The 21,452-nt window shown below is 37.6% G+C and overlaps 1 protein-coding gene across 1 annotated transcript in view; it reads right to left on the reverse strand.

Moving 5' to 3' along the window:
• Positions 1-6,578: 6,578 nt before the first annotated feature.
• The window catches only part of Tm9sf3 (transmembrane 9 superfamily member 3), a 58,470-nt gene continuing 43,596 nt past the window's right edge, over positions 6,579-21,452 (reverse strand). The window contains exons 11-15 of the mRNA XM_013017727.1: positions 17,233-17,301; positions 15,993-16,139; positions 14,068-14,151; positions 13,874-13,950; positions 6,579-7,949 (exon numbers count right to left, since the gene is read on the reverse strand). Coding sequence (XP_012873181.1) covers positions 7,882-7,949; positions 13,874-13,950; positions 14,068-14,151; positions 15,993-16,139; positions 17,233-17,301 — 445 coding nt within the window. The 3' untranslated portion in view covers positions 6,579-7,881. The remainder of the gene's footprint in view (positions 7,950-13,873; positions 13,951-14,067; positions 14,152-15,992; positions 16,140-17,232; positions 17,302-21,452) is intronic.

Consider the following 21,452-nt stretch of genomic DNA (forward strand, 5'->3'; position numbering starts at 1 on the left):
TAGCCATTAATAACAAATAATGAACAGGGGGCACACAGCTGGTCTTTGTGCCAACCATCTATTTCATAACATTATGGTCATGTCATTCTCTTATTTATTAACTAGGATAACAATTCCTTCAAACCAGGAAAGGGTGCTACTGGTTCTTACAAAGAAATGAAGTTTGACCCTGCCTCCTGTATCCAAGTTATCTATCACCTAATGGGCACATATAGGATAAAGTCAAGATTGGTCAAGACTGGGTTAGGAACTGGCAGGCAGGAGGGGACTAGAGGGTGAATGGATCCCACCAAATGGCAGGGAAGGCCAAGTGGCCATTAAACAGGCAATAGGTGTGGAAGGAGATTAAATGGCATTTCTGCCTGAATGCTAGGAGTCAAACCCAACGCCATAGTATGCTGTACTCACCCCTATGAAGGTCACCACTTGTCAGTAGACAAGTCCACAAAGTCAACACCTAAAAGGCCTAACAAACTTCTGTGACACTTTTAGGTGTCCAGATGGCAGTTGGCAAAAGCCAACTGGCTTCACAAGCAAGGAATTCCTCTGGAAAACAGACATCAGAAGCCACCTTGTGCATGCACGGAGGTTGTGAGGTTTACTGCCTTCTAATCCCCACCTGGTGGGTAGGTCTTTTCATCATTACCCTTTGTCCAAAATTTGAAGACTGGAGCCTCTGGGTGAGCAAGCTGTACAACTTCATCAAAGGGCTTGTTTTGATGCTGCTTTGGCAATCAACCAACAGGCAATCAGCAACAAAACATTGGGATTGTTAGAAAGGCTAGCTAGGAAGACCGAGATGTTTTAGTATTTTTCTCATCAGTTACAGTTCCTAATTTAACTCATCACTTTAAAACATTTTTTTAAAAATGTTTTAAAATAAAAAAGCTTACATTTAGAAGCACAGGCTAAAGACCTAAAGCTGTTCAACAATTACACATTCCTAATTTTGGTGGGTTTCTTCCCAAGAACTTTAGTCCTCTGGAAATCCTGAAAGTAAATTCTCAATCTTGAGTCAGTGCTTCAATTGGGTGCTTCTCAGTGAACAAGTTCTTCTGCAGCAGCCTTTAGACCCCCTTCAGGTCTTTTGATTCTCCTTTACCCAACCCTGGAAACTCTCATTCCACCAACTACCATCAAAATCTTCTCCAGGACAGGGAACACAATCTTCAGAAGAGAAGGCATTCTCTACCAGCTCACTCTTTTCTCCCATTGTTAACCACAGAGATGCTGTTACAATTTTCAGCAGCTGCCTTATACCTTCCCTGAATCTCCAACACCCTTATCTTAGCTTCTCAGGTGGAGTACCAGGGCCCCACTACCATTGTCTTCCTTTTGCCTATCATTGGCATATAATTTCTTTATGCCACTCACATTAAGCATTGACAGCTATCCTTAGCTCTGCTGCCTCACACCTCCATGCTCTGCCTGGAACACTAACAGCTACAGACCTGCATCCTCACACAGCATCTAGTGGAGCAAATGCTACAACTGACACCAATTCAGGTCTGCCCTGCCTGAGCTACTTCAGCAGCCCACTCTTAACAAACCCCAACTTAGAATCACCTGTCTCTCTAGACAGACTCTACCTTTCCCCCGTCAGGACCTTCAGAATTAGTCCTGTAATCTTGGTCACTTAAGACTGAGCTGTCTGGCACTAGTTGCTCATGCTTGAAATCCTAGCTACTCAGGAGACTAAGATAAGAGGATCACAGTTGGAAAACAGACCAGGTAGGAAACTGCAAGAAATGTTTACCTTCAATTAACCAACAAAAAGCTGGAGCCAGAGCTGTGGCACAAGTGGTAGAGTACTAGCCTTAAGCATAAAAGCTCAGGGACAGCACCCAGGCCTTGAGTTCAAGCCCCTGGATTGGCACAAAAAGTAAGACTTAGCTAAGACAAACTGACACTGGCCAGACTTACATCATCGCCTCCTTACAACTGTCTACAATTTTTTTCATTTGAAGATCATCACATTAAATTTTGAAAATTAAAACAAGGTTCACTCTAAATACACTTGTACATTTAATAACATTGACTTCATATGTCCAAATATAGCCTATTTTATCTTTTCTAATGTCAAATTGTAGATTTAGTAGTTCCCACTTCAAAATTAAGAAGCTGGCTGAGTAACAGACTTCCCTCTATGCTTCCTTTTCTAATCGGACAAAAAGTGTTCATAGAAGATATAAGAAGTAGCTGGACACTGGTGGCTCACACCATAATCCTAGCTACACAGGAGGCTGAGATCTAAGGATCACAGTTCAAAGCCAGCCCGGGCAGGAAAGTCCATGAGACTCTATGGCACTGTGGCTGAAGTGGTAGAGTGCTCACCTTGAGCTGAAGAGCCGAGGGACAGCACCCAAGCCCAGAGTTCAAGCCCCACAACCAAAAAAAAAAAAGAAAAGAAGAAAAAAAGATGTCAGAATTAGTCCAAATTCACACTAACTTAAAAACCATCAGGCAAATACAAATTGCCAAGTATAGACACCAAGTAAGGTAGCTTAAAAAAAAATCAAGAGAAAAGGAAGCAGGGAAGGATCTTTAAAATGAGTACAGACACTAAGTAAAGTAGCTTAAAAAATCAGGAGAAAAGGAAGCAGGGAAGGATCTTAAAAATGAGCTAAGAATGAATATGAAAACCAGAAAGTGAAACTACTGCTTCAAACGGAGTACACCAAGAACAGTCCATCCATCAGTATACTGATCATTACACTGACAATCAGTGTGACTTCCCATATTAACACTTGCTCTCTGGGCTACAGAGGTGATACCTCCAACTTCCAGTTACATCCAACAAGAGAACAGGCCCTAATCTTGATTATTTCTGGGATTAAAAACAAAGCCTTTCTTATTTATGCTATTAGTTACAAAGGACGCTGTGAGGGCACATGTGTGAAACTACTATGGAAAAAAGTAGTACGTACCAGACTAATGTAATGTATTCTTTCTTTAAGAATAACAGGAACAGGGGTGGTGGGGTCTGTGTGCAAGATTTGAAGATTATATATGATGAAGAGTCAAAAGAATGGTAATTTGGAACATTTAAAAGACAAACTTTATTCATTGTACCATTCTAGCAACTGGTCTGTACCTTAATTTTTTTTTCCTTCATAAACTTGGGGGAAGAGAGTTAAACCCTAAATTTTAAGTCCTTCTAAACCCTCTGTATATTACCTTTACAAAATTAAATTTAAAAAAAACTAAGTTTTTCATTTGCAGTTGTTTCTATAGTTATAGCTTCCCTATTATACTATGGCTGCTTTATATTTGCTCCCATTGTCCAATGCCTCAATTACTATGTGGTCTTTGGCAATGCTCCCCCGACATATACCTTATTTACTGTAGAGCACTGAGTGCTATTAGTATGTTATCCCTTATATTTGCTTCTCTTGTCTTAAAAAAGTAAAGAAAGAAAGCATTCAAGGGAAATGTTTAACTTTTTATTACTTTTTAAAAATCCAGCTTCAGATAAATTAACAGACTAGATTAGAACCTCAATTATATTTGATACATTACTAAATTTCTAAATAACTAAAAAGCCAGGTGGAATATGGCCTACACAAACCAAGGATGTGTATAAAACGGAAGTGACCACTGGGTAATCACTGTTTCCCTCCAACTCTGTTGACTGTCCATGCTCTGTGGGGATTAATAGGTTCAAGTTTAACAAGCTGGAAAGCTCAAGTTGGAGTGCTTTCCCAACGACACTTTGTTGTCCTTCAAACAGAACTGTTTTTTCTTCCTTGCCTTAAGCTATTACAGCACTCTAACTGTAAACACACTGTGCTTTCTGGTCAATTACTATACACCTAGTTCACCAATACTTATAAGCAGCTCTTACAACAATTTGTCTCCACTTCATAACAATGAAAGAAACCTGATTTTGTCTTTGCATATTAGTATCTATAGTGCCAGTAAGAATGTCCAATGAGCTATCTTTTAGAAAATGCTCAGAAGAAAAGTAGTTATTCCTCATACTGAAATAGAACTTTTTGAAATTTCTGCATTAACATAATAATTCTTATCTTCTACCTTGTCAACCTACACTATTTCTATACTCAGTCATGAACATTTTCCTAAAACTCTTTTCAGATTTCAACACTGTAATTACTTAAGAGTTTCATAACTAGAATTTTGAAAGATACTTGTGTTTTTACACAAAACTAGTCCTATTTATAAATGTTCCAATAAATCAACAGAATGAAGCAGTAACACACACTGAGATCTAAACTTAAAACCCAGACTAACTACAGGTTTTACATAGGCTTTGCCCCCTAGAATTCATATACAGAAGCCCTTCGGTATGTAGCTTTTCCTGAACAAATTACATTAATACATCATCTCTTTTTACATTTGTAAAAATTCAGGAAGTTGAAAAATAACATTTATTTGCAAGACATTTGGCATAGGTGGTTAGTAAACATTTAGAGAAACAAAAGCTGTATCAAAATGAATACAATTTGTGGATAAACCCTCAATAAAGTGGCTTTTGGAAGAACTAGTTTGCAGCAACCACCTTTATAGAGAGTCTGCCCACTGTCAGTGGAAAACACCCAAGCAAATAGTTCACTAGGTTCAGATATCACCACAAGATGATAAGTTCTAAGAGTATTGGGCTTGATTTATGGGCAAACCCAGTATAATCTAGGAGCCCAACACTATATACTAAAGTATACTTTTCTTTCCTCTAGCCATTACATTTCTACTTTATCCTACTCTTGGTACCAGAAGAGATGTATAATGTCAACTTCTACTCTGTTGAATTTTAGGAGATGAATTAGGAACAGAGAAAGTTTCCCCTAAAGATTTTTTCTTTGGGTGTTAGGCCTGGAGTTTGAACACAGGGCTGAGCACTCTCCCTGAGCTTTTGTGCTCAAGGCTAGCGCTCTACCATGTGAGGCACATCTCCACTTCTGGCTTTTTGCTGGTTAATTGAAGAAAAGAGTCTCACAAACTTTCTGTCTGTGCTAAATTTGAAGTACAATCCTCAGCTCTCAGTCTCCTGAGAAAGCGAGGATATACACGAGCCACCAGTGTCTGGTTTACTCTTTGTTTTTGATAGTGTTCAAAATGTCAGCTGATAATTGAGCAAATGTTAGCAAATGAAAGACATACACAGAATTAAAAACTCTCAACTTCGGTAAGATTCTGTTTTACTATTCTACTGAGAAGCTAAGTCATTTATGAATTCTATCTTCTTCAAGACACATTTGTGTAGTCAGCTACAAACCAACATAAAACCATTTCTTTTGGGGGAGGGGATTTGGGGAGGAAGGTATCAAAGCCTGAACTCAGGGCTTGCACCTGCCTCAGATTTTATTTATTTATTTTTTTTTTGCGTTAGTTATAGGGTCTTGTTTCTGCAATCTTCCAACCTATATGTCTTAAGTAGCTGGGACTACAAGTGACCACCATATATGGCTTGTTCTTAAGAGTTAAGACTCTTGCTAATATTCTTTTGTTCAGGCTGGCTTCAAACCATGATCTTCCTATCTCCACTTCCCACAAAGCCAGAATTACAGGTGTGGGAACCATGACTTTTGTAAAGAACTTTTCAAGGTGATATATAATGCCCTTAATGTATTTGAATATTAAAAATCTATTTTTCACCACAGATTCCAAAGACTGTCAAGTGGAGCTCAACTTACTAGTAAGGATTGGTTCACCTGAAAATAACTAAGATATTTTTTAAAAACCCTTCATCTTACCTGCAGGATTCATGGCATGAAAAACTACTATTTTAATAAGACAACAACAACAAAAAAAAACAAAACAAAAAAAGCCCCCCAAACCCTGCAGTTCCAATTTATACCCAATTAAATAATGTGTTTTCTTGTTAAAAATATTTTATATTAAAAAGTTACAGAACATTAAGTAATTAAGATAGTGAGTTTTAGTTGTTTCCAAGATAATAAATGCAGGTAAGAAAATGGAAGAGCCAACAGATTATGTTTAATGCAACATTCTGGCTTGAAGTACATACCTATAGTTTCTGATCAAATTTCTATTTGCTCATACTAGCCATTATCTAAGTGGTCAGACATCAAATTTTTCACCCTTCATAAGGCTTAAATGCCACAGTACAGAATATGGAGTCCATTAGTAACTACTAATGGCATGAAGTTCACACTAAGGTGTTCAGTAGTGGTGATGTTTTTCTAAAAACACCAATGTATAGTACTGGTTTAAGTGATCATTTGCATAGCAAATTATTAAACCAGAAACACAATGGTTTTAGAGAAACTTCACATTATGGGCAATTCCAGAAAAATGCACAAGTGCAATTTCTTTCTTTTAGAGAAGAGCAGCCTATTTGTTCACCAAATAAAGAAGCTACCACTGTGCCCGCACCACTCACAGCACATCAGCCTGGTGCCATAATTTTATTCAAGAGTTTCTCACTCTGTCACTGAACTGGATAATTTGGATGTAGGCAAGCTGGGGACATTAGTATATGGGCCCTTTGTATTCAAAAGCACATTTATGGTATGTTAAAAAAAATAAGTGGGATTCTGTAACACTGCTTTTTGGACAGTTATCTTCAAATTGGAAACACATCTATTTTCACAAAACAATTTGGTCAGGAAATTTTATTTGAACATTCTAAAGCAATGATGCTTTAGATGTTATTTAAATGTCCCAGACAGGATTAACAAAATTAAATGTTTCTAAATTACAAATTTAGCTCCTGTATGAGTCTCAGAAAAGAAACAGAATAAAACACCCCCCACCCAAAAGAAGTATGACACACACATTTTGAAGGAACCCCAATGTTTCATGCAATGGTAGGCAAGATGTAAAAAGCCACCCAAATTCACATATTTCTACACCAATCATCAGAAAAAGTACTCCCTATTCAGTCTGTACATCCAAATGCAGTTGGAAATCTACACCTACGTTACATTATTTAATGTTATATACATTTATTACCCACCCCCCCTTGTTTTTAATAATTTCTCATGTAAAGCCTTCATTCAAACCCAAAAAAAGATGTGAGACTAACTGGGGGGTGAGGGGATAATCACTTTAGATACTCAGTTAAAATGTAGATTATCTAAATCTCAAATGTTTATAAAAACAAGTACCTTCTCCATTTAATACTTTGCTTTCTAACTGTACAGTAAATTGCATATAGAGAATACACATCTATCTTCGGACTGTATCTTTGGATGGAATTAAGATGTAATTGGATAATTTTAAGATAAATAAATGGAAAGTTGGTCTGACTAAGATGACAGCAGATATATTACATGCAGAATTTAACTTGGCTAAGTTTTCTTTTTTTTTTTTTCCTTTTTTAAAAAAGGATGCAGTTGCGTTGGGGTGCGGGGTGCAGGTCATGGACAACTAATAACAGATCAAAAAAGAACCCAGATTCAATATATAAAAATGTCCCACAATAGGTCAACAATGGCAGTAAAAATAAAAGAAAAGGTAATCTTTCTGGAACATCATTTTTCAAGAACATAGAAATACTAAGTGCCAGGAAGATTTCTATTCATGTACTTTTAGCATCCAAGTTTCCCTCTTATTTATTTATATTGGAACAAATGCTTTAAATAAACTATTTGTCCTCTTCACTGAAGAGAGCTGGTCTATTTCATCTTTAATGAGCTAGTTTTTGGGAAGATTAGCCATGTACTGTAGTAATGCCTACTGCATAAAATCCACACATTTGCTGTGAACAGTTGGAGAAAGCAGTCAGTAAGAACCTAGGATCAATGGAAATAGATGTTACTTTAAGCCATCCATGAAAGAGAGACCCACAGTGTACCCAGTGTTAAGCCCAAATTTCTTCTTGCGCTTTCCTTTTTTGCTGTGCAAGTTCCACCACTATGAAAGAGAAATTGATCCAAAGTTCCAGGTTTTTTTGTATCTCTAGTCAATTTTCACATTAGTATAGATTTTTCGGACAAAGGCACTTGTTCCCATGTAACCAATTGCTCCTGCAAAGACAAAATAAAATGTATTAAAACAAATGAAACCCCTCTGTACATCACCTTAAAATTTAAATTAAAAATAAATAAAACAATAAATACATATGGAGCAGTATTCAAGATTTACTAAAGCTCTCTGCTCTGGAAAGTTGTTGTTTTTTTTTTGCAGTATAGTATTATACTAGCATTCTCTGTGAATTAAAATTCTATTATTTGCTTTCATAAAGCATCTGTTACAGTCACATACCAAATCTGACCTAATGTATTTTTAAAGAATTAAATCACAATTAGTATAATTAGTTAATAACTGTAGAATATTTAAAATACATCTTTTATTTTAAAAAAACTTGACTATGACAAAATATTGTTAAATGAAAAAATAAACTTACCTTATTTGAGAATGTACTATTTGAGGTCTCTTATCTACTACTAGTATGTTTCTGCAATCTCAAGGGTAGGTGAAAGCAAGCAGTACCTCAGGGAAGAACTGAGAAGCATGGCCAATGGCCTTTGCAGCTCTCCAGAAGAGCCACTTCCTTGAGACTCCTTTTCTGTTACAGCTAGAGAAGCTGTACATTTAGTAGAAAGGATGACATATTGGAAGGAATGAACCAAGAGAGAGGTAAACAGATAAAAAGAAATGCTAGTCTTGAATAAATCTCAAATGGGGCTCAAAACTCCTGAAAATGAGAACAGTTTTCTATTCTGTTAACGAAGCACCTGACTCAAGAAAAGGTACTCAGTAAGTTGCTGCATGAATGACCCAACTGGAATATTCTTTATAATGAATATTCAGAACAAGAGAGCTGGTCCCTAAATTGTCAGAAAGTTCTCCACTTAGGAATTTGCCATTTAAGCCAATATTCTTTTTCTTTCTTTCTTTTTTTTTAAATCAGTTGTAGGGCTTGAACTCTGGGCCTGGGAGCTATCCCTCAGCTCTTCAGCTCAAGGCTAGTGCTCTACCACTTGAGCCACAGCGTCACTCCTGGTTTTCTGGTGGTTTATTGGAGATTAGTGTCTCACCAACTTTCCTGCCCAGGCTGGCTTTGAACCACGATCCTTAGCCTCCTGAGTAGCGAAGATTACAGGCGTGAGCCACTAGTGCCCAGCTTTAGGCCAATATTCTTAAAAAGCTTAAAAGTAAATTTTCTTAGTTAATAATGGCATACACACCCAGATGTGTATAATTACTCACTTTGGAACCAACTATTCTCTATTCAACAAGTGAATTTCACCCTTGAGCTACACCTAAAGGTAAACAAATAGTGGATGAAAAGAAAGTTCTCATAAAAAGTATTCTAGCTAAGAAACAGAAATATTCTAACTATAATAAATTACTTGAGCTAACCAATAATTATCAATGACTCTTGGTCACATATATGACCCTTGAAAAAGAAAACTATGTGCTACATATTGTTAGATAAGAATTGGTATGAGGGGCTGGGAAAGTGGCTCAGTAGTAGAGCACTTGCATGGCATGCTCGAGGCCCTGGGTTCGATTCCTCAGCACCACATAAGAAAAAAGCCGGAAGTGGCACTGTGTCTCAAGTGGTAGAGTGCTAGCCTTGAGGTGAAGAGCTGAGGGACAGCGCCCAGGCCCAGAGTTCAGGCTCCATGAACGAACCCCAAAAGAAAAAAAAATTGGTATGAACAAGGCTGTGATTAACAGTTTGAAGAAATATGCAAGAGGAGAACATGTGGAAAAACACTAAATGAAATCTCATCTCACAGATACAATCAACCAAATCCAGAGTGTAAAACACTAAATAGGCTTTTTGGGGTTTTTTGTTTTGTTTTTCTTTTTCTTTTTTTTCGTGGAACTGGGGACTGAACTCAGAAATGACTTCATGCAAATGCTCTACCACTTGAGCTACACCCTAAGCCTTAAGATCTTTTATTTTTGGGGACAGGATCTCACTACCTTTTTGCCTGGATTGGTCTATAACTCCGGAATTCTCCTGTCTCCACCTCCCAAGCCGCTGGGATTACAAGCATACACCACTATACCTAGCTAAATAGAATTTTTAAAAATAATTTTTAAAAAATAGTGAAGAGGGCTGGGAAGGTGACTCAGTGGTAGAGCGCTTGGCTTGCATGCCTGAGGCCCAGAGTTCGAGCCCCAAGAATCACAAAAACAAAAAAAAAAAAAAAAAAAGTGAAGAAAGAAGAACATGAATAGATTAGAAAACCCTTGGTTACCAAGCAATACATGCATCTTGATGCAAACTGTACTAAAACTAGAAGTGGCAACAGGTGAAGTAAATGTGAATACTAACTGAACATTTCATCAGCATAATGAATTTGGCTTATGTTTTAGAGACAGAGATATACTGAAATATTATAGTTTAAGTGACATAGATCTGAGAATAACGTTACAATAAAAGTGGGGCAAAATGGGAATGTAAACAAACAAGATTGAGCAGATAATTACTGACAGCTTAGCTTTTTATATATATTTGAAATTTCCCATAATTTGACATTTTTTAAATCCCAAAGCAATAAATTAAACCTATTCCACTGACATTTCTTTCATAATACACTAAAATTTAAAATACTGATAATGCATTTAAAATAGCTATAATAATATAACCTCTTTACTAGGTAGGTAGGAAAAAAAAAACTTCAATTAACTGGGCACTGGTGGCTCACACCTGTAATCCTAGCTACTCAGGAGGCTGAGATCTGAGAATCACGGTTCAAAGCCAGCCTGGGCAGGAAAGTCCGTGAAGCTCTGATCTCCAATAAACCACCAGAAAATCAGAAGTAGTGCTGTGGCTCAAGTGGTAGAGTGCTCTCCTTGAGCAGAAGAGCTGAGGGACAGCTCCCAAGCCCAGAGATTAAGCCCCACGATCAACAAAACAAAAAACTTCAATTAAAAAAAAACTGGGTTTTTAACATAAAAATACCTATAAAATTTGAATTGCCATCAAAACCTTAACTGGCATAATATAGCACTAGTTTAATAATTGCATCCAGTTTTCAAGATTTACAAAGCATTGCTTCCTTCTGGGTAAGATGTGCTTAAAATCAAATCACTATCAACCTAGAGAATTATTTTTCTTAATTTTATAAACATATTTCATAAACAGACTTATAAGAGTAGGACTTTATAAGGAGGATACTGACTGTGCTCTCTAGAAAAGCAGAAGTCTTAGGAATAACAGAGATGTACTCCTCAAAACAGAACTATGTTCATAAAAAAAAAGAACTATGTTCATAATATAAAGGCTAAACCAATGTTATTTTCCTACTTAACACAAAGTCCATTTCTTCCTATACATTAAAAACAATAACAGGTATTTTTCATTTTGGCAAACATTTTAATCATTATTAATTGGTGGGTGTGCATAATTTTTGTATTATGACAACACATTAATCTGTTCTAGTTTGCACTTCACCCCATCCCATCCCAACTCAGCCCAAAACAGATGACCTGTAACAACAGGTTGGGGCTGGGAATGTGGCTTAGTGGTAGAGTGCTTGCCTAGCCTACCATGCATGAAGCCCTGGGTTTGAGTCCTCAGTACCACATAAATAGAAAAGGCCAGAAGTGGTGCTGTGGCTCTAATGGTAGAGAGTTCTAGCCTCGAAAAAAAAAAGAAGCTCAGGGACTGTGCCCAGGCCCTGAGTTCAAGCCCCAGGACTTGCAAAAATGAATGAATAAATGAATGAATGAGTGCTAGAGCTGGGTACCACTGGCTCATACCTGTAAGTCCCAGCTACTCAAGATGCTGAGACCTGAGGATCTTCATTCAAAGACAGCTCAGGCAGGAAAATGCATGCAACTCTCATCTCCAATTAACCACCAAAAGGCCAGAAGTGGAGCTGTGGCTCAAGTGGTAGAGCACTACTCTTGAGCAAAAAGGCTCAGGAAACTGTATCCAGGCCCTGAGTTCATGACCCATGACTGACATCAAAGAAAGTGCTAGGATGCCACTGGCAGGGCAAGGAACTGTAAATATGTCAAAATAAACTTTCAACAGAAAAGAAATTTAGCTAAACTCATTCTATTTTCTTTTTAAGTGTCAACATATTATTTCTCTAGGTCTTCCTAACATCACATAAAGAAAAAAAAATCCAGAAAAAAAAGTACATTCTGCATAGTCACCTGATTGAAGGCTAGCAATAATAAAGATCTTAGCTAGGTAAAGAATCCACTGAGCAACATTTAAGAGTGGACAAAACCATTAAAGAACTATTAGACTGTCTGAAGACACTTCTACATCATACAGCTAGTTTCAACCTTCAGTCCTTCTTCTTTTTCCCCTCAAAGTTAACTAATTAACCCAGAAAGCAGCTATAAATGAAGCATAAGAGTAAAATATAGAGCAATCTCACCCCTTACTTAGCGTGGCCACAAAGCCAACCTCATTTTGCTTGCACATGCATGCATGCAGGATCACCACTCACAAGCACTGTTCCTCCTTCAATGGAGGAACAAAGTGATCCTGGGAGCGACAAGAACCCAGCTTTGAATCTATCTTATCTTCCCTCCTCTGTTGCCCATTCTATATATCTATAGATAGAAGTCTGGAGATGAAAAAAAAATGCCAATAGCAACCAAAAAAAACCAGAAAAGCAACTTAATTTGCCACTCTTCAGCAATGTTTCCACAGTGATCAGACCATAAACCTTACATCATTCCTATGAGGTTAACTCAGTCTCAGAGATGAGACAAACAGTGAACCAGAAAAATAGTAAGTTACTTCTGAGTTTTGCTTACCATACCTCTGCCTTTCATGGGCTTCAAAGTCATGAAATTGCTGGCAAGTGATAACTCGGGGCATAGCAAGGCTGAAATTGCAGAAACTAACACACCCTAGAGCAGAGGGAAGCCCTATCATGCCAGGGCAGCAGTGCTCACTGAGTCCTCTGCTTACCCTGAAAGGCTGGCTGTACTTCAATTTTGCCAATAGGAAAAGTGAGTGAAAAAGGAAAAAAAAAGCGATTATTTATTTAATGTGGGAGTAAGAGAATTCACACCCAGGACTGAGCGCAGAAACCTTGGTTCTTCCTGTGCAACTGGCTCCCTCTTCCCACTTAAGAGCTGTCCAGACTTGCTTTACCTGACAACCACTCTGGGAGACATGCTCACTTTATAGATGAGAATGAGACTTGGAGAGGCTAGGCTGACTTCTATGACATTATCACCACAAGTGATCAGCCACACATGCTCACCTGTTCAGGTCTTCTGGACTCTCAAGTCTGTGTGACCTTTCCACTGATCATACTGTTTCCAAAAGTTCTTTATTTTCTAGCTATGGTATGAACTCTTACCTCTTCTTTTTGATGAAAGACTGTGAAAAGCCCATCCAATAGCAGCACTATGTTCAGCTCACAGTGGTCAGGACAGAGCATGTGAGTGGTGGGTAGAAATTAAGACCTGTGTGCCAATGCCCAAGTGCACACTCAATGAACTATGCTGCTCTCCAGACACTGGGTCTTCATTAGCTGTCTCAGATTCCAAACAGCAACCATGTAGGCAATACCTTAAATTGCCTGTATTACACTCTTTTCCAATGAACTCAAGTTTTAAAAATACCAATTCTCAGCCACATGTCTTTTAAGCCCAGATATTGGGGAGCTAAAGCAGGAGATTAACTTGAGCCTAGGAGCTCAAAGCCAACCTGAGCAATACAGCAAGATCTCATCCCAATACAAGACAGTAAAATCAAAATTCTAATTCTCAAAATGAAAAACAAACTGTGGTATGGAACTATGCTTTACACAGAATTATTAGAATTAAAAGAGTAACCAAAAGGGTATAAATCAGGTTTTATGGGAAAGTCACAAGGACTAAAAGCAGACTCTTCACTTTGTTATTCCTGATAAAGGAAACAGCACAGAATTTTTAAATTTCTAGTAGCTGTATTTTTATGATTCAGAGACACTCAATGATTTGCTCATGATGCTATAAGAATTTCAGAACTTACCACACATTATCCCCAAGGCTGTGCTAAATACGGCCATATATCCAAAGTAAAATGATGTCTGAAATAAGCCATACATCCTGCAATAAAACAAAATGGTACTTAGTATATATTTTGCTATTGGTAAGACCTTAAATTTTACTAAACGACAGACTCAATTTCCTATTTAGGAATGATGAGAAAATGTTTCTACTTACTTTGTTTTGAAAAAATAGTAGTAAAAGGAATACATGTAAACATAGATTGCAGTTGATGCAGCAGAGAGAAAACTTGTCCATTGCCTGGAGAGAGGGGTAATAACGAATGAATGGCATTAAGAATTGTAAAGCAGAGAAATTTACAAAAACATCCTTTAAAATTCTATGTATTAAAAACCAGCAGAGCTGTACCTGGTAAATGAATACATCAACAAGGAGAAATTCTCAGCTCTCCTCAGAAAGAAAGTTCCTACATTTTGTCAGATTATTTATTATAAGAGACCCTCATAAACATTTTTCCTTTTCAGATTTGTCTTTACATGTTTGAAAGGGGAAAGATGTGCTAGGTGTCAGTGGCCCCTGCATGTCATCTTAACTACTCAGGAGGCTGAAATCTGAGGACCACAGTTCAAAGCCCAGGTAGAAAAGTCTGTGAGTCCAATAACAACCAAAAAGTCAGAAGAAAGCTGAGACAGAGCCTTGAGCAAAAATGCTAAGGGATAGTGCCCAAGCCCTGAGTTCAAGCTCTAATACTGAGGGTGGGGAGTTGAAGTGGGGAAGAGATGCTTCTTTATAAAATTCCATATCAAGCTTTTCAATAAAATATTTCATGTAGCACTTTTTTTGGCCTAATTAATGCTATTTTTCTTCTAAAAGTTTTTATCATTATGGGTTGTGGTGGCTCATGCCTGGAACACAGCTTATTGGAAGGACTAAGATTCAAGCCAGACTAGGCAAAAATTATCAAGGCTCTATCTCAATAAATCAGTTAGGCATGGTAATATATACATCTGTAATCTCAGCTAACTAACAAGAGGCATCTATTATGAGGAGCATGGTCTGAGGCTGGCCTTGGGCAAAACGTTAAGACCCTATCTGAAAAGAGCTGAGGGTATGAATCAAGTGGTAGAACATCTGCCTAGCATGTGTGAGGCCAACTTCAAACTCCACAGTGACACACGTACACCTCCCAACATGTTTTTTTCATTATTTTTATAACTGAAAAAAAAAATCCCTTTACTCTCTTGGTGGGATGGGGAGCAGTATCCGATTTTGAACTCCCTCAGCCAGCACTCTACCACTTGAATCATACCTCCACTCAGTATTTTGGTAGTTCTATTTTTAGATGGAGTCTTGTACTTTTCTGTCCCAACTGGCTTTGAACAATGATCTTGCAGATCATAGCCTCCTAAGTAGCTAGGACTACAGGAATGCATCACTAGTATCTGACTCCTTTCTTAAGTAGTAAATTTTTTTATTTTATTAATTTACTTTATTGTTATAGAGGTGATGTACAGAAGGATTACAATTATATGAGTCAGGTAATATGTATCCTTTCATATAGTGTCTTCTGTTCTCTCATTTTCTCCCAGTGCCTCCCTCCTGTCTCTATACATGAGTTTTAAAGTTCACTTTCATCAATATCCAGTGAACTCCACTGTTGTACTTTTTCACCCTTTTCCCCTCGAGTTCTGTACCCTTCTCCAACCCTTCCAAAGATGTACTCGAATACATTATACATAAGGTAAAAAATATAGAATCATCAACAACTCTTCTTAAAAAAAAAAGAAGAAAAAAGTCTCGTGTCCATATCACGGAGTTCATTTCAGCATATATACTATTTTATATAAACATGAAGAGGCACTTAGACTTGTGCCTTTGTGTTTCTCTCCTAAAAGTATTCCTTTTTTGTTTCACTGTATGCAAGTATCTAGAATCCTGTATAATTGATTGTATCCCAGTGCATTTTAGATCTAATTTCCCCTTATCAGAGAGAACAAGTACTATTTGTCTCTCTGAGCTTGTCTTACCTCACTTAACATGATTTGTTCTACCACCATCAATCCCTTAAATAGTAAAACTTTTATACAGATGTTGTTCTCAGCTTCAGGGATTTCATAGACAGTCTTAATATAGGTACTTACCACCTATAGTCCTCCGCATTTAGCAGGAAGTATGTGCAGACGATGGTCACGCAAACAGTCACAATGCACAGAATGACCAGCACCAGCATCATGAAGCCATAGACATAGTAGATCTTATATGCCCAGAAAGAGGTGAAGATGAAATACCTAAGATGTGATAAAGACATAGCTTCAATCTTCATCTCAAACATCAGTTCTTGCTGAGACTCATTACATTTCACCTTTCACGTTTATCTCACTTAAATGACTTCTTTTAAGTAACTTCTCAGTTTCCCTAATCCTTATCTCATGTGTTAAATCCTCAAAATATTTTATTGTATTTAATCAGTAACAGATCTTTCAGGAAGATATTCAGATCTAAGCAAACTGAACAAACTATAGCTTAAAGGAGTTAACTGCAGAAAAGAACTAGTGAAAGTAGTTGAAAATCTCCATTTGCAAAAGTCAGTTCCTTCATTTTTATATACTATTTGATCAATGTATTATTTTATATTTATAAAAATGTTCTCTTACATGGAAAAATATAAGTTGACAAGAGTAATATATAAAATTTGAAAAAGAAAATTAGGAAAACAAAGCCTAAGAATGATTTACATGGTCTTCAGAGGGCAGTAAGGGAAAAGTAGGAAGATTTCTACTCTCATTCAGCATTAAGTCAGAACAAGACCTTGAATCTCTTCTTTTTCATCTGTTTGCTAGCTCACTTATTTATCATTCATGTTTTCAGCAAGCCTTAATAGAGCTTCTGTTCCCTCGCTGTTAAGTGATAGAGGTCTAAAAGCTAATTTAAAAAAGTATCCAGACTCCTTTCTGGAAGGGATCAATGACTCTGTTAAATGCTGTTATGGTTTCAAGGTTGTGTATCTCCCAAGGATGCTTTGCTGACTAAAAGTCTTGATCCCAGGGTGGCCTGGGGAAACAGGGCCATATGGGAGGTGCGTAGAGTACTAGTGGGGTGCCTTTGGAAGGAACAGGGGGATGGTAGGCCTTCTTTCTGACTTCTTTATAATCCCCACCCCTCAGATATTCCCATTATATCATCCTCACCAGCAGTCAAACCAAAAGGACTGCCTAATCTTGCACTTTGAACCTCCAAAAACGTTGGCACTTCATAAAGTCAGCTGCTTGAAAAATTTTGTTAAAGCAATGTATACTACTTTAATAATTCCGTATCTACAACAAACAATTCTCTTTATTATAATCAAATCCCTCAAAATATAAATACACTGCAGGAACTTACATTTCAATAAAGATTGAGCCAAAAGGTAAAATTCCTCCCAGGCAAACAATAACTGCAGGCTCCATAAACCTGGAAAATATTAAAGTAACAGTAAGCTTCCAATATGATTTTTATAGGATATATAAGTCCTAAGGATAAAAGTAAACCAGTAAAAAGAAAAATCAAAACCCAAAGATACAACACACAGCTTGGTTTCAAATTAGTCATAGGTTATAATCAATAGTCTTTGCAATATTAAAGCCTGAAGTATTTGAGGAATAAAGTACTGCAACTGAGAGAACTTAAAAAAAAAAAATCTCTTTACTCTTACTGTGACACTTCTCAATAACTTCTATGAACTCTATAAGCATTTACTTACAGAAAGCCAAAGAGAAGAAAATAGAACGTGAAGCAACTTTTCATAAACTGTGGCTTTGCTATATCTCTGCTCACTCTGTACTTCCTTTTTCAGTGAATTATATAGTTAAAATAGTTAAAAATGATTTATAATGAAGCCAAAGAAAAAATAAGAACTAAAATTCAAACTTCACTCATTCACTCAACACTTACTGATGATAATCAGTCATTCTCCACCTGGATTGCCTTCTGAAATACTCTCTTCCTGAAAGCACTGGCTCATGTGTTCTCCTCCTTTAAGGCCTCCCAAGTCTCCAGAGGAGAGATGGCCCCATTGCCTGGTGAACACAGCCCACTGCAGCACTTAGTACAGTACTGTTAAGTTACCTATAGCATATTTCACTAGACTACAATGTCAGCAAGAACAAGCTAGAAATCTACATACTCCCACTGCTGAGCACAGTATCTGAGCACAGGAAACGTAACAAACATCTTTTGGGGTGAATAAACTGGAAAACTAAGAAGAAAATGTAAGTTCACTAGACTACAATGTCAGCAAGAACAAGCTAGAAATCTACATACTCCCACTGCCAAGGCACAGTATCTGGGCACAGGAAAAATAACATCTTTTGAGGTGAATAAACTGGAAAACTAAGAAGAAAATGTAAGAAATTCAAAGCTAGGAAAAAAAAAAAGTAACTTTAGTCTAGTTCCCTTCTTCTACAGTTAGCCAACACCCACAAAAGTTGAAAGTCCAAATCTATAATCAGATTTTAATTCCCATGCAATTAAAAAACAAGCCTCGGTGTTAGATGTGGTAGCTCATGCTTGTAATACCAGCTACTTAGATAGTGCAGACCCAGGAGGATCAAGGTTCAGAGCTAGCCCAGGCAAGTTAATGAGATTTCATCTCAATAAACAAGCTGGTCATGGTGTGGCACATCTGTAATCAGAATAACTGGGGAGGCATAGGTAGGAGACCAGACCCAAAAAAAAAACAAAACTTGGGATGCTATCCAAAAAAGTAACTAAAGCAAAGAGAGCTGGAGGCACAGCTCAAAAGACAGGCCCTGAATTCAAACGCTAGCACCACCAAAAACAAAGTAAGTTATACATCAGTCTTTCTACACTCAACTGGAACTCAACTCTAATGAGTAAGGGCACAGGCAAATGATATTCATTCCTCTCCTTCACTAGTCTCAGTGACCTGGAAATACTTCTCCTCAGATGTGAGGTAAACATGAGAACACTGGTCCAGTCTGTCTAATAGTGACTTAGGAAAAAAAAAAGAAGTTGAAGACTCAAAATTGCTATATATCCGTATAACAATAAGAAAAGCAACATATGACTAATTCCTCAGACTAGATCACTCCCCTAAAACTATAGGCCTGTTTTATTCAGCCTCTATTTCCATATACATCTACATACTTCCACACCTAGAAAAGACAAGTAACACTTGCATGTTTGTATAAGTAGCTAGATGTTATATATAGACACACTTAAGAGCAAATATCTAAGAAAAGTATTTTTCCAATTTATATTGCTTATATTTATGTATATAGTCTACTCTGTATCATCTTAAGATGATGATAAATTCAATTAATTCTATCCTATTAAAAACTAGGAAAGGGGCTGGGAAGGTGGCTCAGTGGTAGAGGGCTTGCCTTGCATGCCTGAGGCCCTGGGTTCTATTCCTCAGCACCACATAAGCAAAAAGAAAAAAAGCCGGAAGTGGCGCTGTGGCTCAGATGGTAGAGTGCTAGCCTTGAGGTGAAGAGCTGAGGGACAGCGCCCAAGCCCAGAGTTCAGACCCCACGACCGGACCCAGAAAACAAAACAAAACAAAACTAGGAAATTCAAGCCCCACAACCAACCCCCCAAAAAAAAGTAAAATGAAAACTAGGAAAATACAGCTAGGTGCTGCTGACTTGTGCCTAGCTACTCAGGGAGGCTGAGATGTGAGGATCCAGGTTTAAAGCCAGCCTGGACAGACAAATCTGAGATGCTTCAATTAACCAGCAAAAAGCTGGAAGTGGAGGGATGGCTCAAGCAGAGTGACAGAAGTTGAGCAAAAAAGACTAAGCCAGAGCTTAAGATCCTGAGTTCAAACACCAGTACTGGCAACGAATTAGAGAGGAGGTGGAGGTGGCACAGGAAAGAAGGAAGGAAGAAAGGAAGGAAAGAGAGAAAGAGGGAGAGGGGGGAGAAGGAGGGAGAGGGAGAGAGAGAGAGAGAGAGAAGGAAGAAAGGAGGGAGGAAGTGAGAAAGAGAAAAAAGGAAAAAAAGAAGAAAGAAATTCTGTACTATTGCAAAGTGAGGATAAATTGTGACTTAGAAAAGATGTTACAGACATCAAATACAGTGAAAGCAGGGGTTATACTGTGGGGGAAGGACATACAAAGCAACAAAGAAATAATCATATAAATGCGTTAGAAACAAATACATGAAAGAAAAAAAATTAAATACATATCTTAGGGTTCATTTTCCTAACATCACCTTAAACAAGTTGTTTAAATAAGGATACAGGTGGACCCGTTGCAACAATGAGAAGTCAAGTTGTCATGTCGAAAACGAACTCTACAACTTTGGTTGGGGGGGGGAGGAGGATGGGGGAGAGGCTTGGAAGGGATGGGAAGGGGAAACAAAGGAGGAGGCTACAATGATTGATAAGAAATGTACTCATTATCTTGCCCATGTAATTGTAACCCCTCTGTACAGTTTTTTCACAATAAAAAGAAAAAGAAAAAAGGTTAACTTTTTCACTTATTGAGCACAAATAAGTATGATTTGTCATGTTAATTAAAAACATTCACTTATTTTAAAATTATTTTAAAGTTAGTCTGTTTATATCTTGGATTTTTAAAAAAAATGAAAAGGAACAAAACATTATAGACATAAGCTACTAAAATAGCTGTGGCAAAAACTGGAAAAAGGAAATGACTGAGTACAGTTAAGAAAATCAAAATCATTTTATCCATTTTAAGAACTACTAATAAAAAAGGCAAAGGTAAAAAAAAAAAAGAAAAGATGTTACAGGCCAGGAGTTAGCAGATTTTTCTGTATATGTCCACATAGTAAATGGTTCAGGTTTTGGAGGAGATATGGTCTGTAAGGTACAGGCAACCAGAGACTTGTGGCTGACACCTGTAATCCCCCCACCAACTATACAGTAAGTGTAGGTAGAAGGATGCTGGTTTAAGGCCAGGTTAGGCAAAAGCTAGTCACTACCTGAAGATAAAATAAAAGCAAGAAAAACTAAGGAATGGCTCAGTGAAAAGTCTGCTTAGCAAGCACAAACAGGTCTTCAGTTCAAAGCCCAGTACCTAAAAAAAAGAAAAGGCAGCCAATTAACAGGTTAAATTTAACCTGCAGGCTTAAAAAAAAAAAAAAAAAAACTGGCAAAACTGGGTTTTGGTGGCTCACACTTGTAATCCTAGCTACTCAGGAGGCTGGAATCTGAGGACTGTGGTTCAAAGCCAGCTTGAGCAAAAAAGTCTGTGAGACTCTCATCTCCAATTAACCACCAGAAAACCAGAAGTGGCACTGTGGCTCAAAATGAGAGTGCTATAGCCTTGAGCAAAAGAGCTCTGGGACAGAACCCAGACCCTGAGTTCAAGCCCCACAACTGACCAAAAACAAAGCAAAACAAAACACACCAACAAAACAACATCAACAAAAACAAACTGGTCAAGTAGCTGGGTGCTGGTGGCTTGAACCTGTAATCCTAGCAACTCAAAAGCTGAAAGGCAGCCCTGGCAGAAAAGTATGTCTTATTCCCAATCAAAAAAAAAGTGAAGCATTAGCTTTCTACCTATCAAAGCATCTGACTTATCTGAATGGCAACATTATTCAGAAACTAAAATAAGGACGTAATGTAATACTAC

Source organism: Dipodomys ordii, unplaced genomic scaffold (assembly GCF_000151885.1).
Source record: "Dipodomys ordii isolate 6190 unplaced genomic scaffold, Dord_2.0 Scaffold36, whole genome shotgun sequence".
In the NCBI taxonomy this organism is placed as follows: Eukaryota; Metazoa; Chordata; class Mammalia; order Rodentia; family Heteromyidae; genus Dipodomys; species Dipodomys ordii.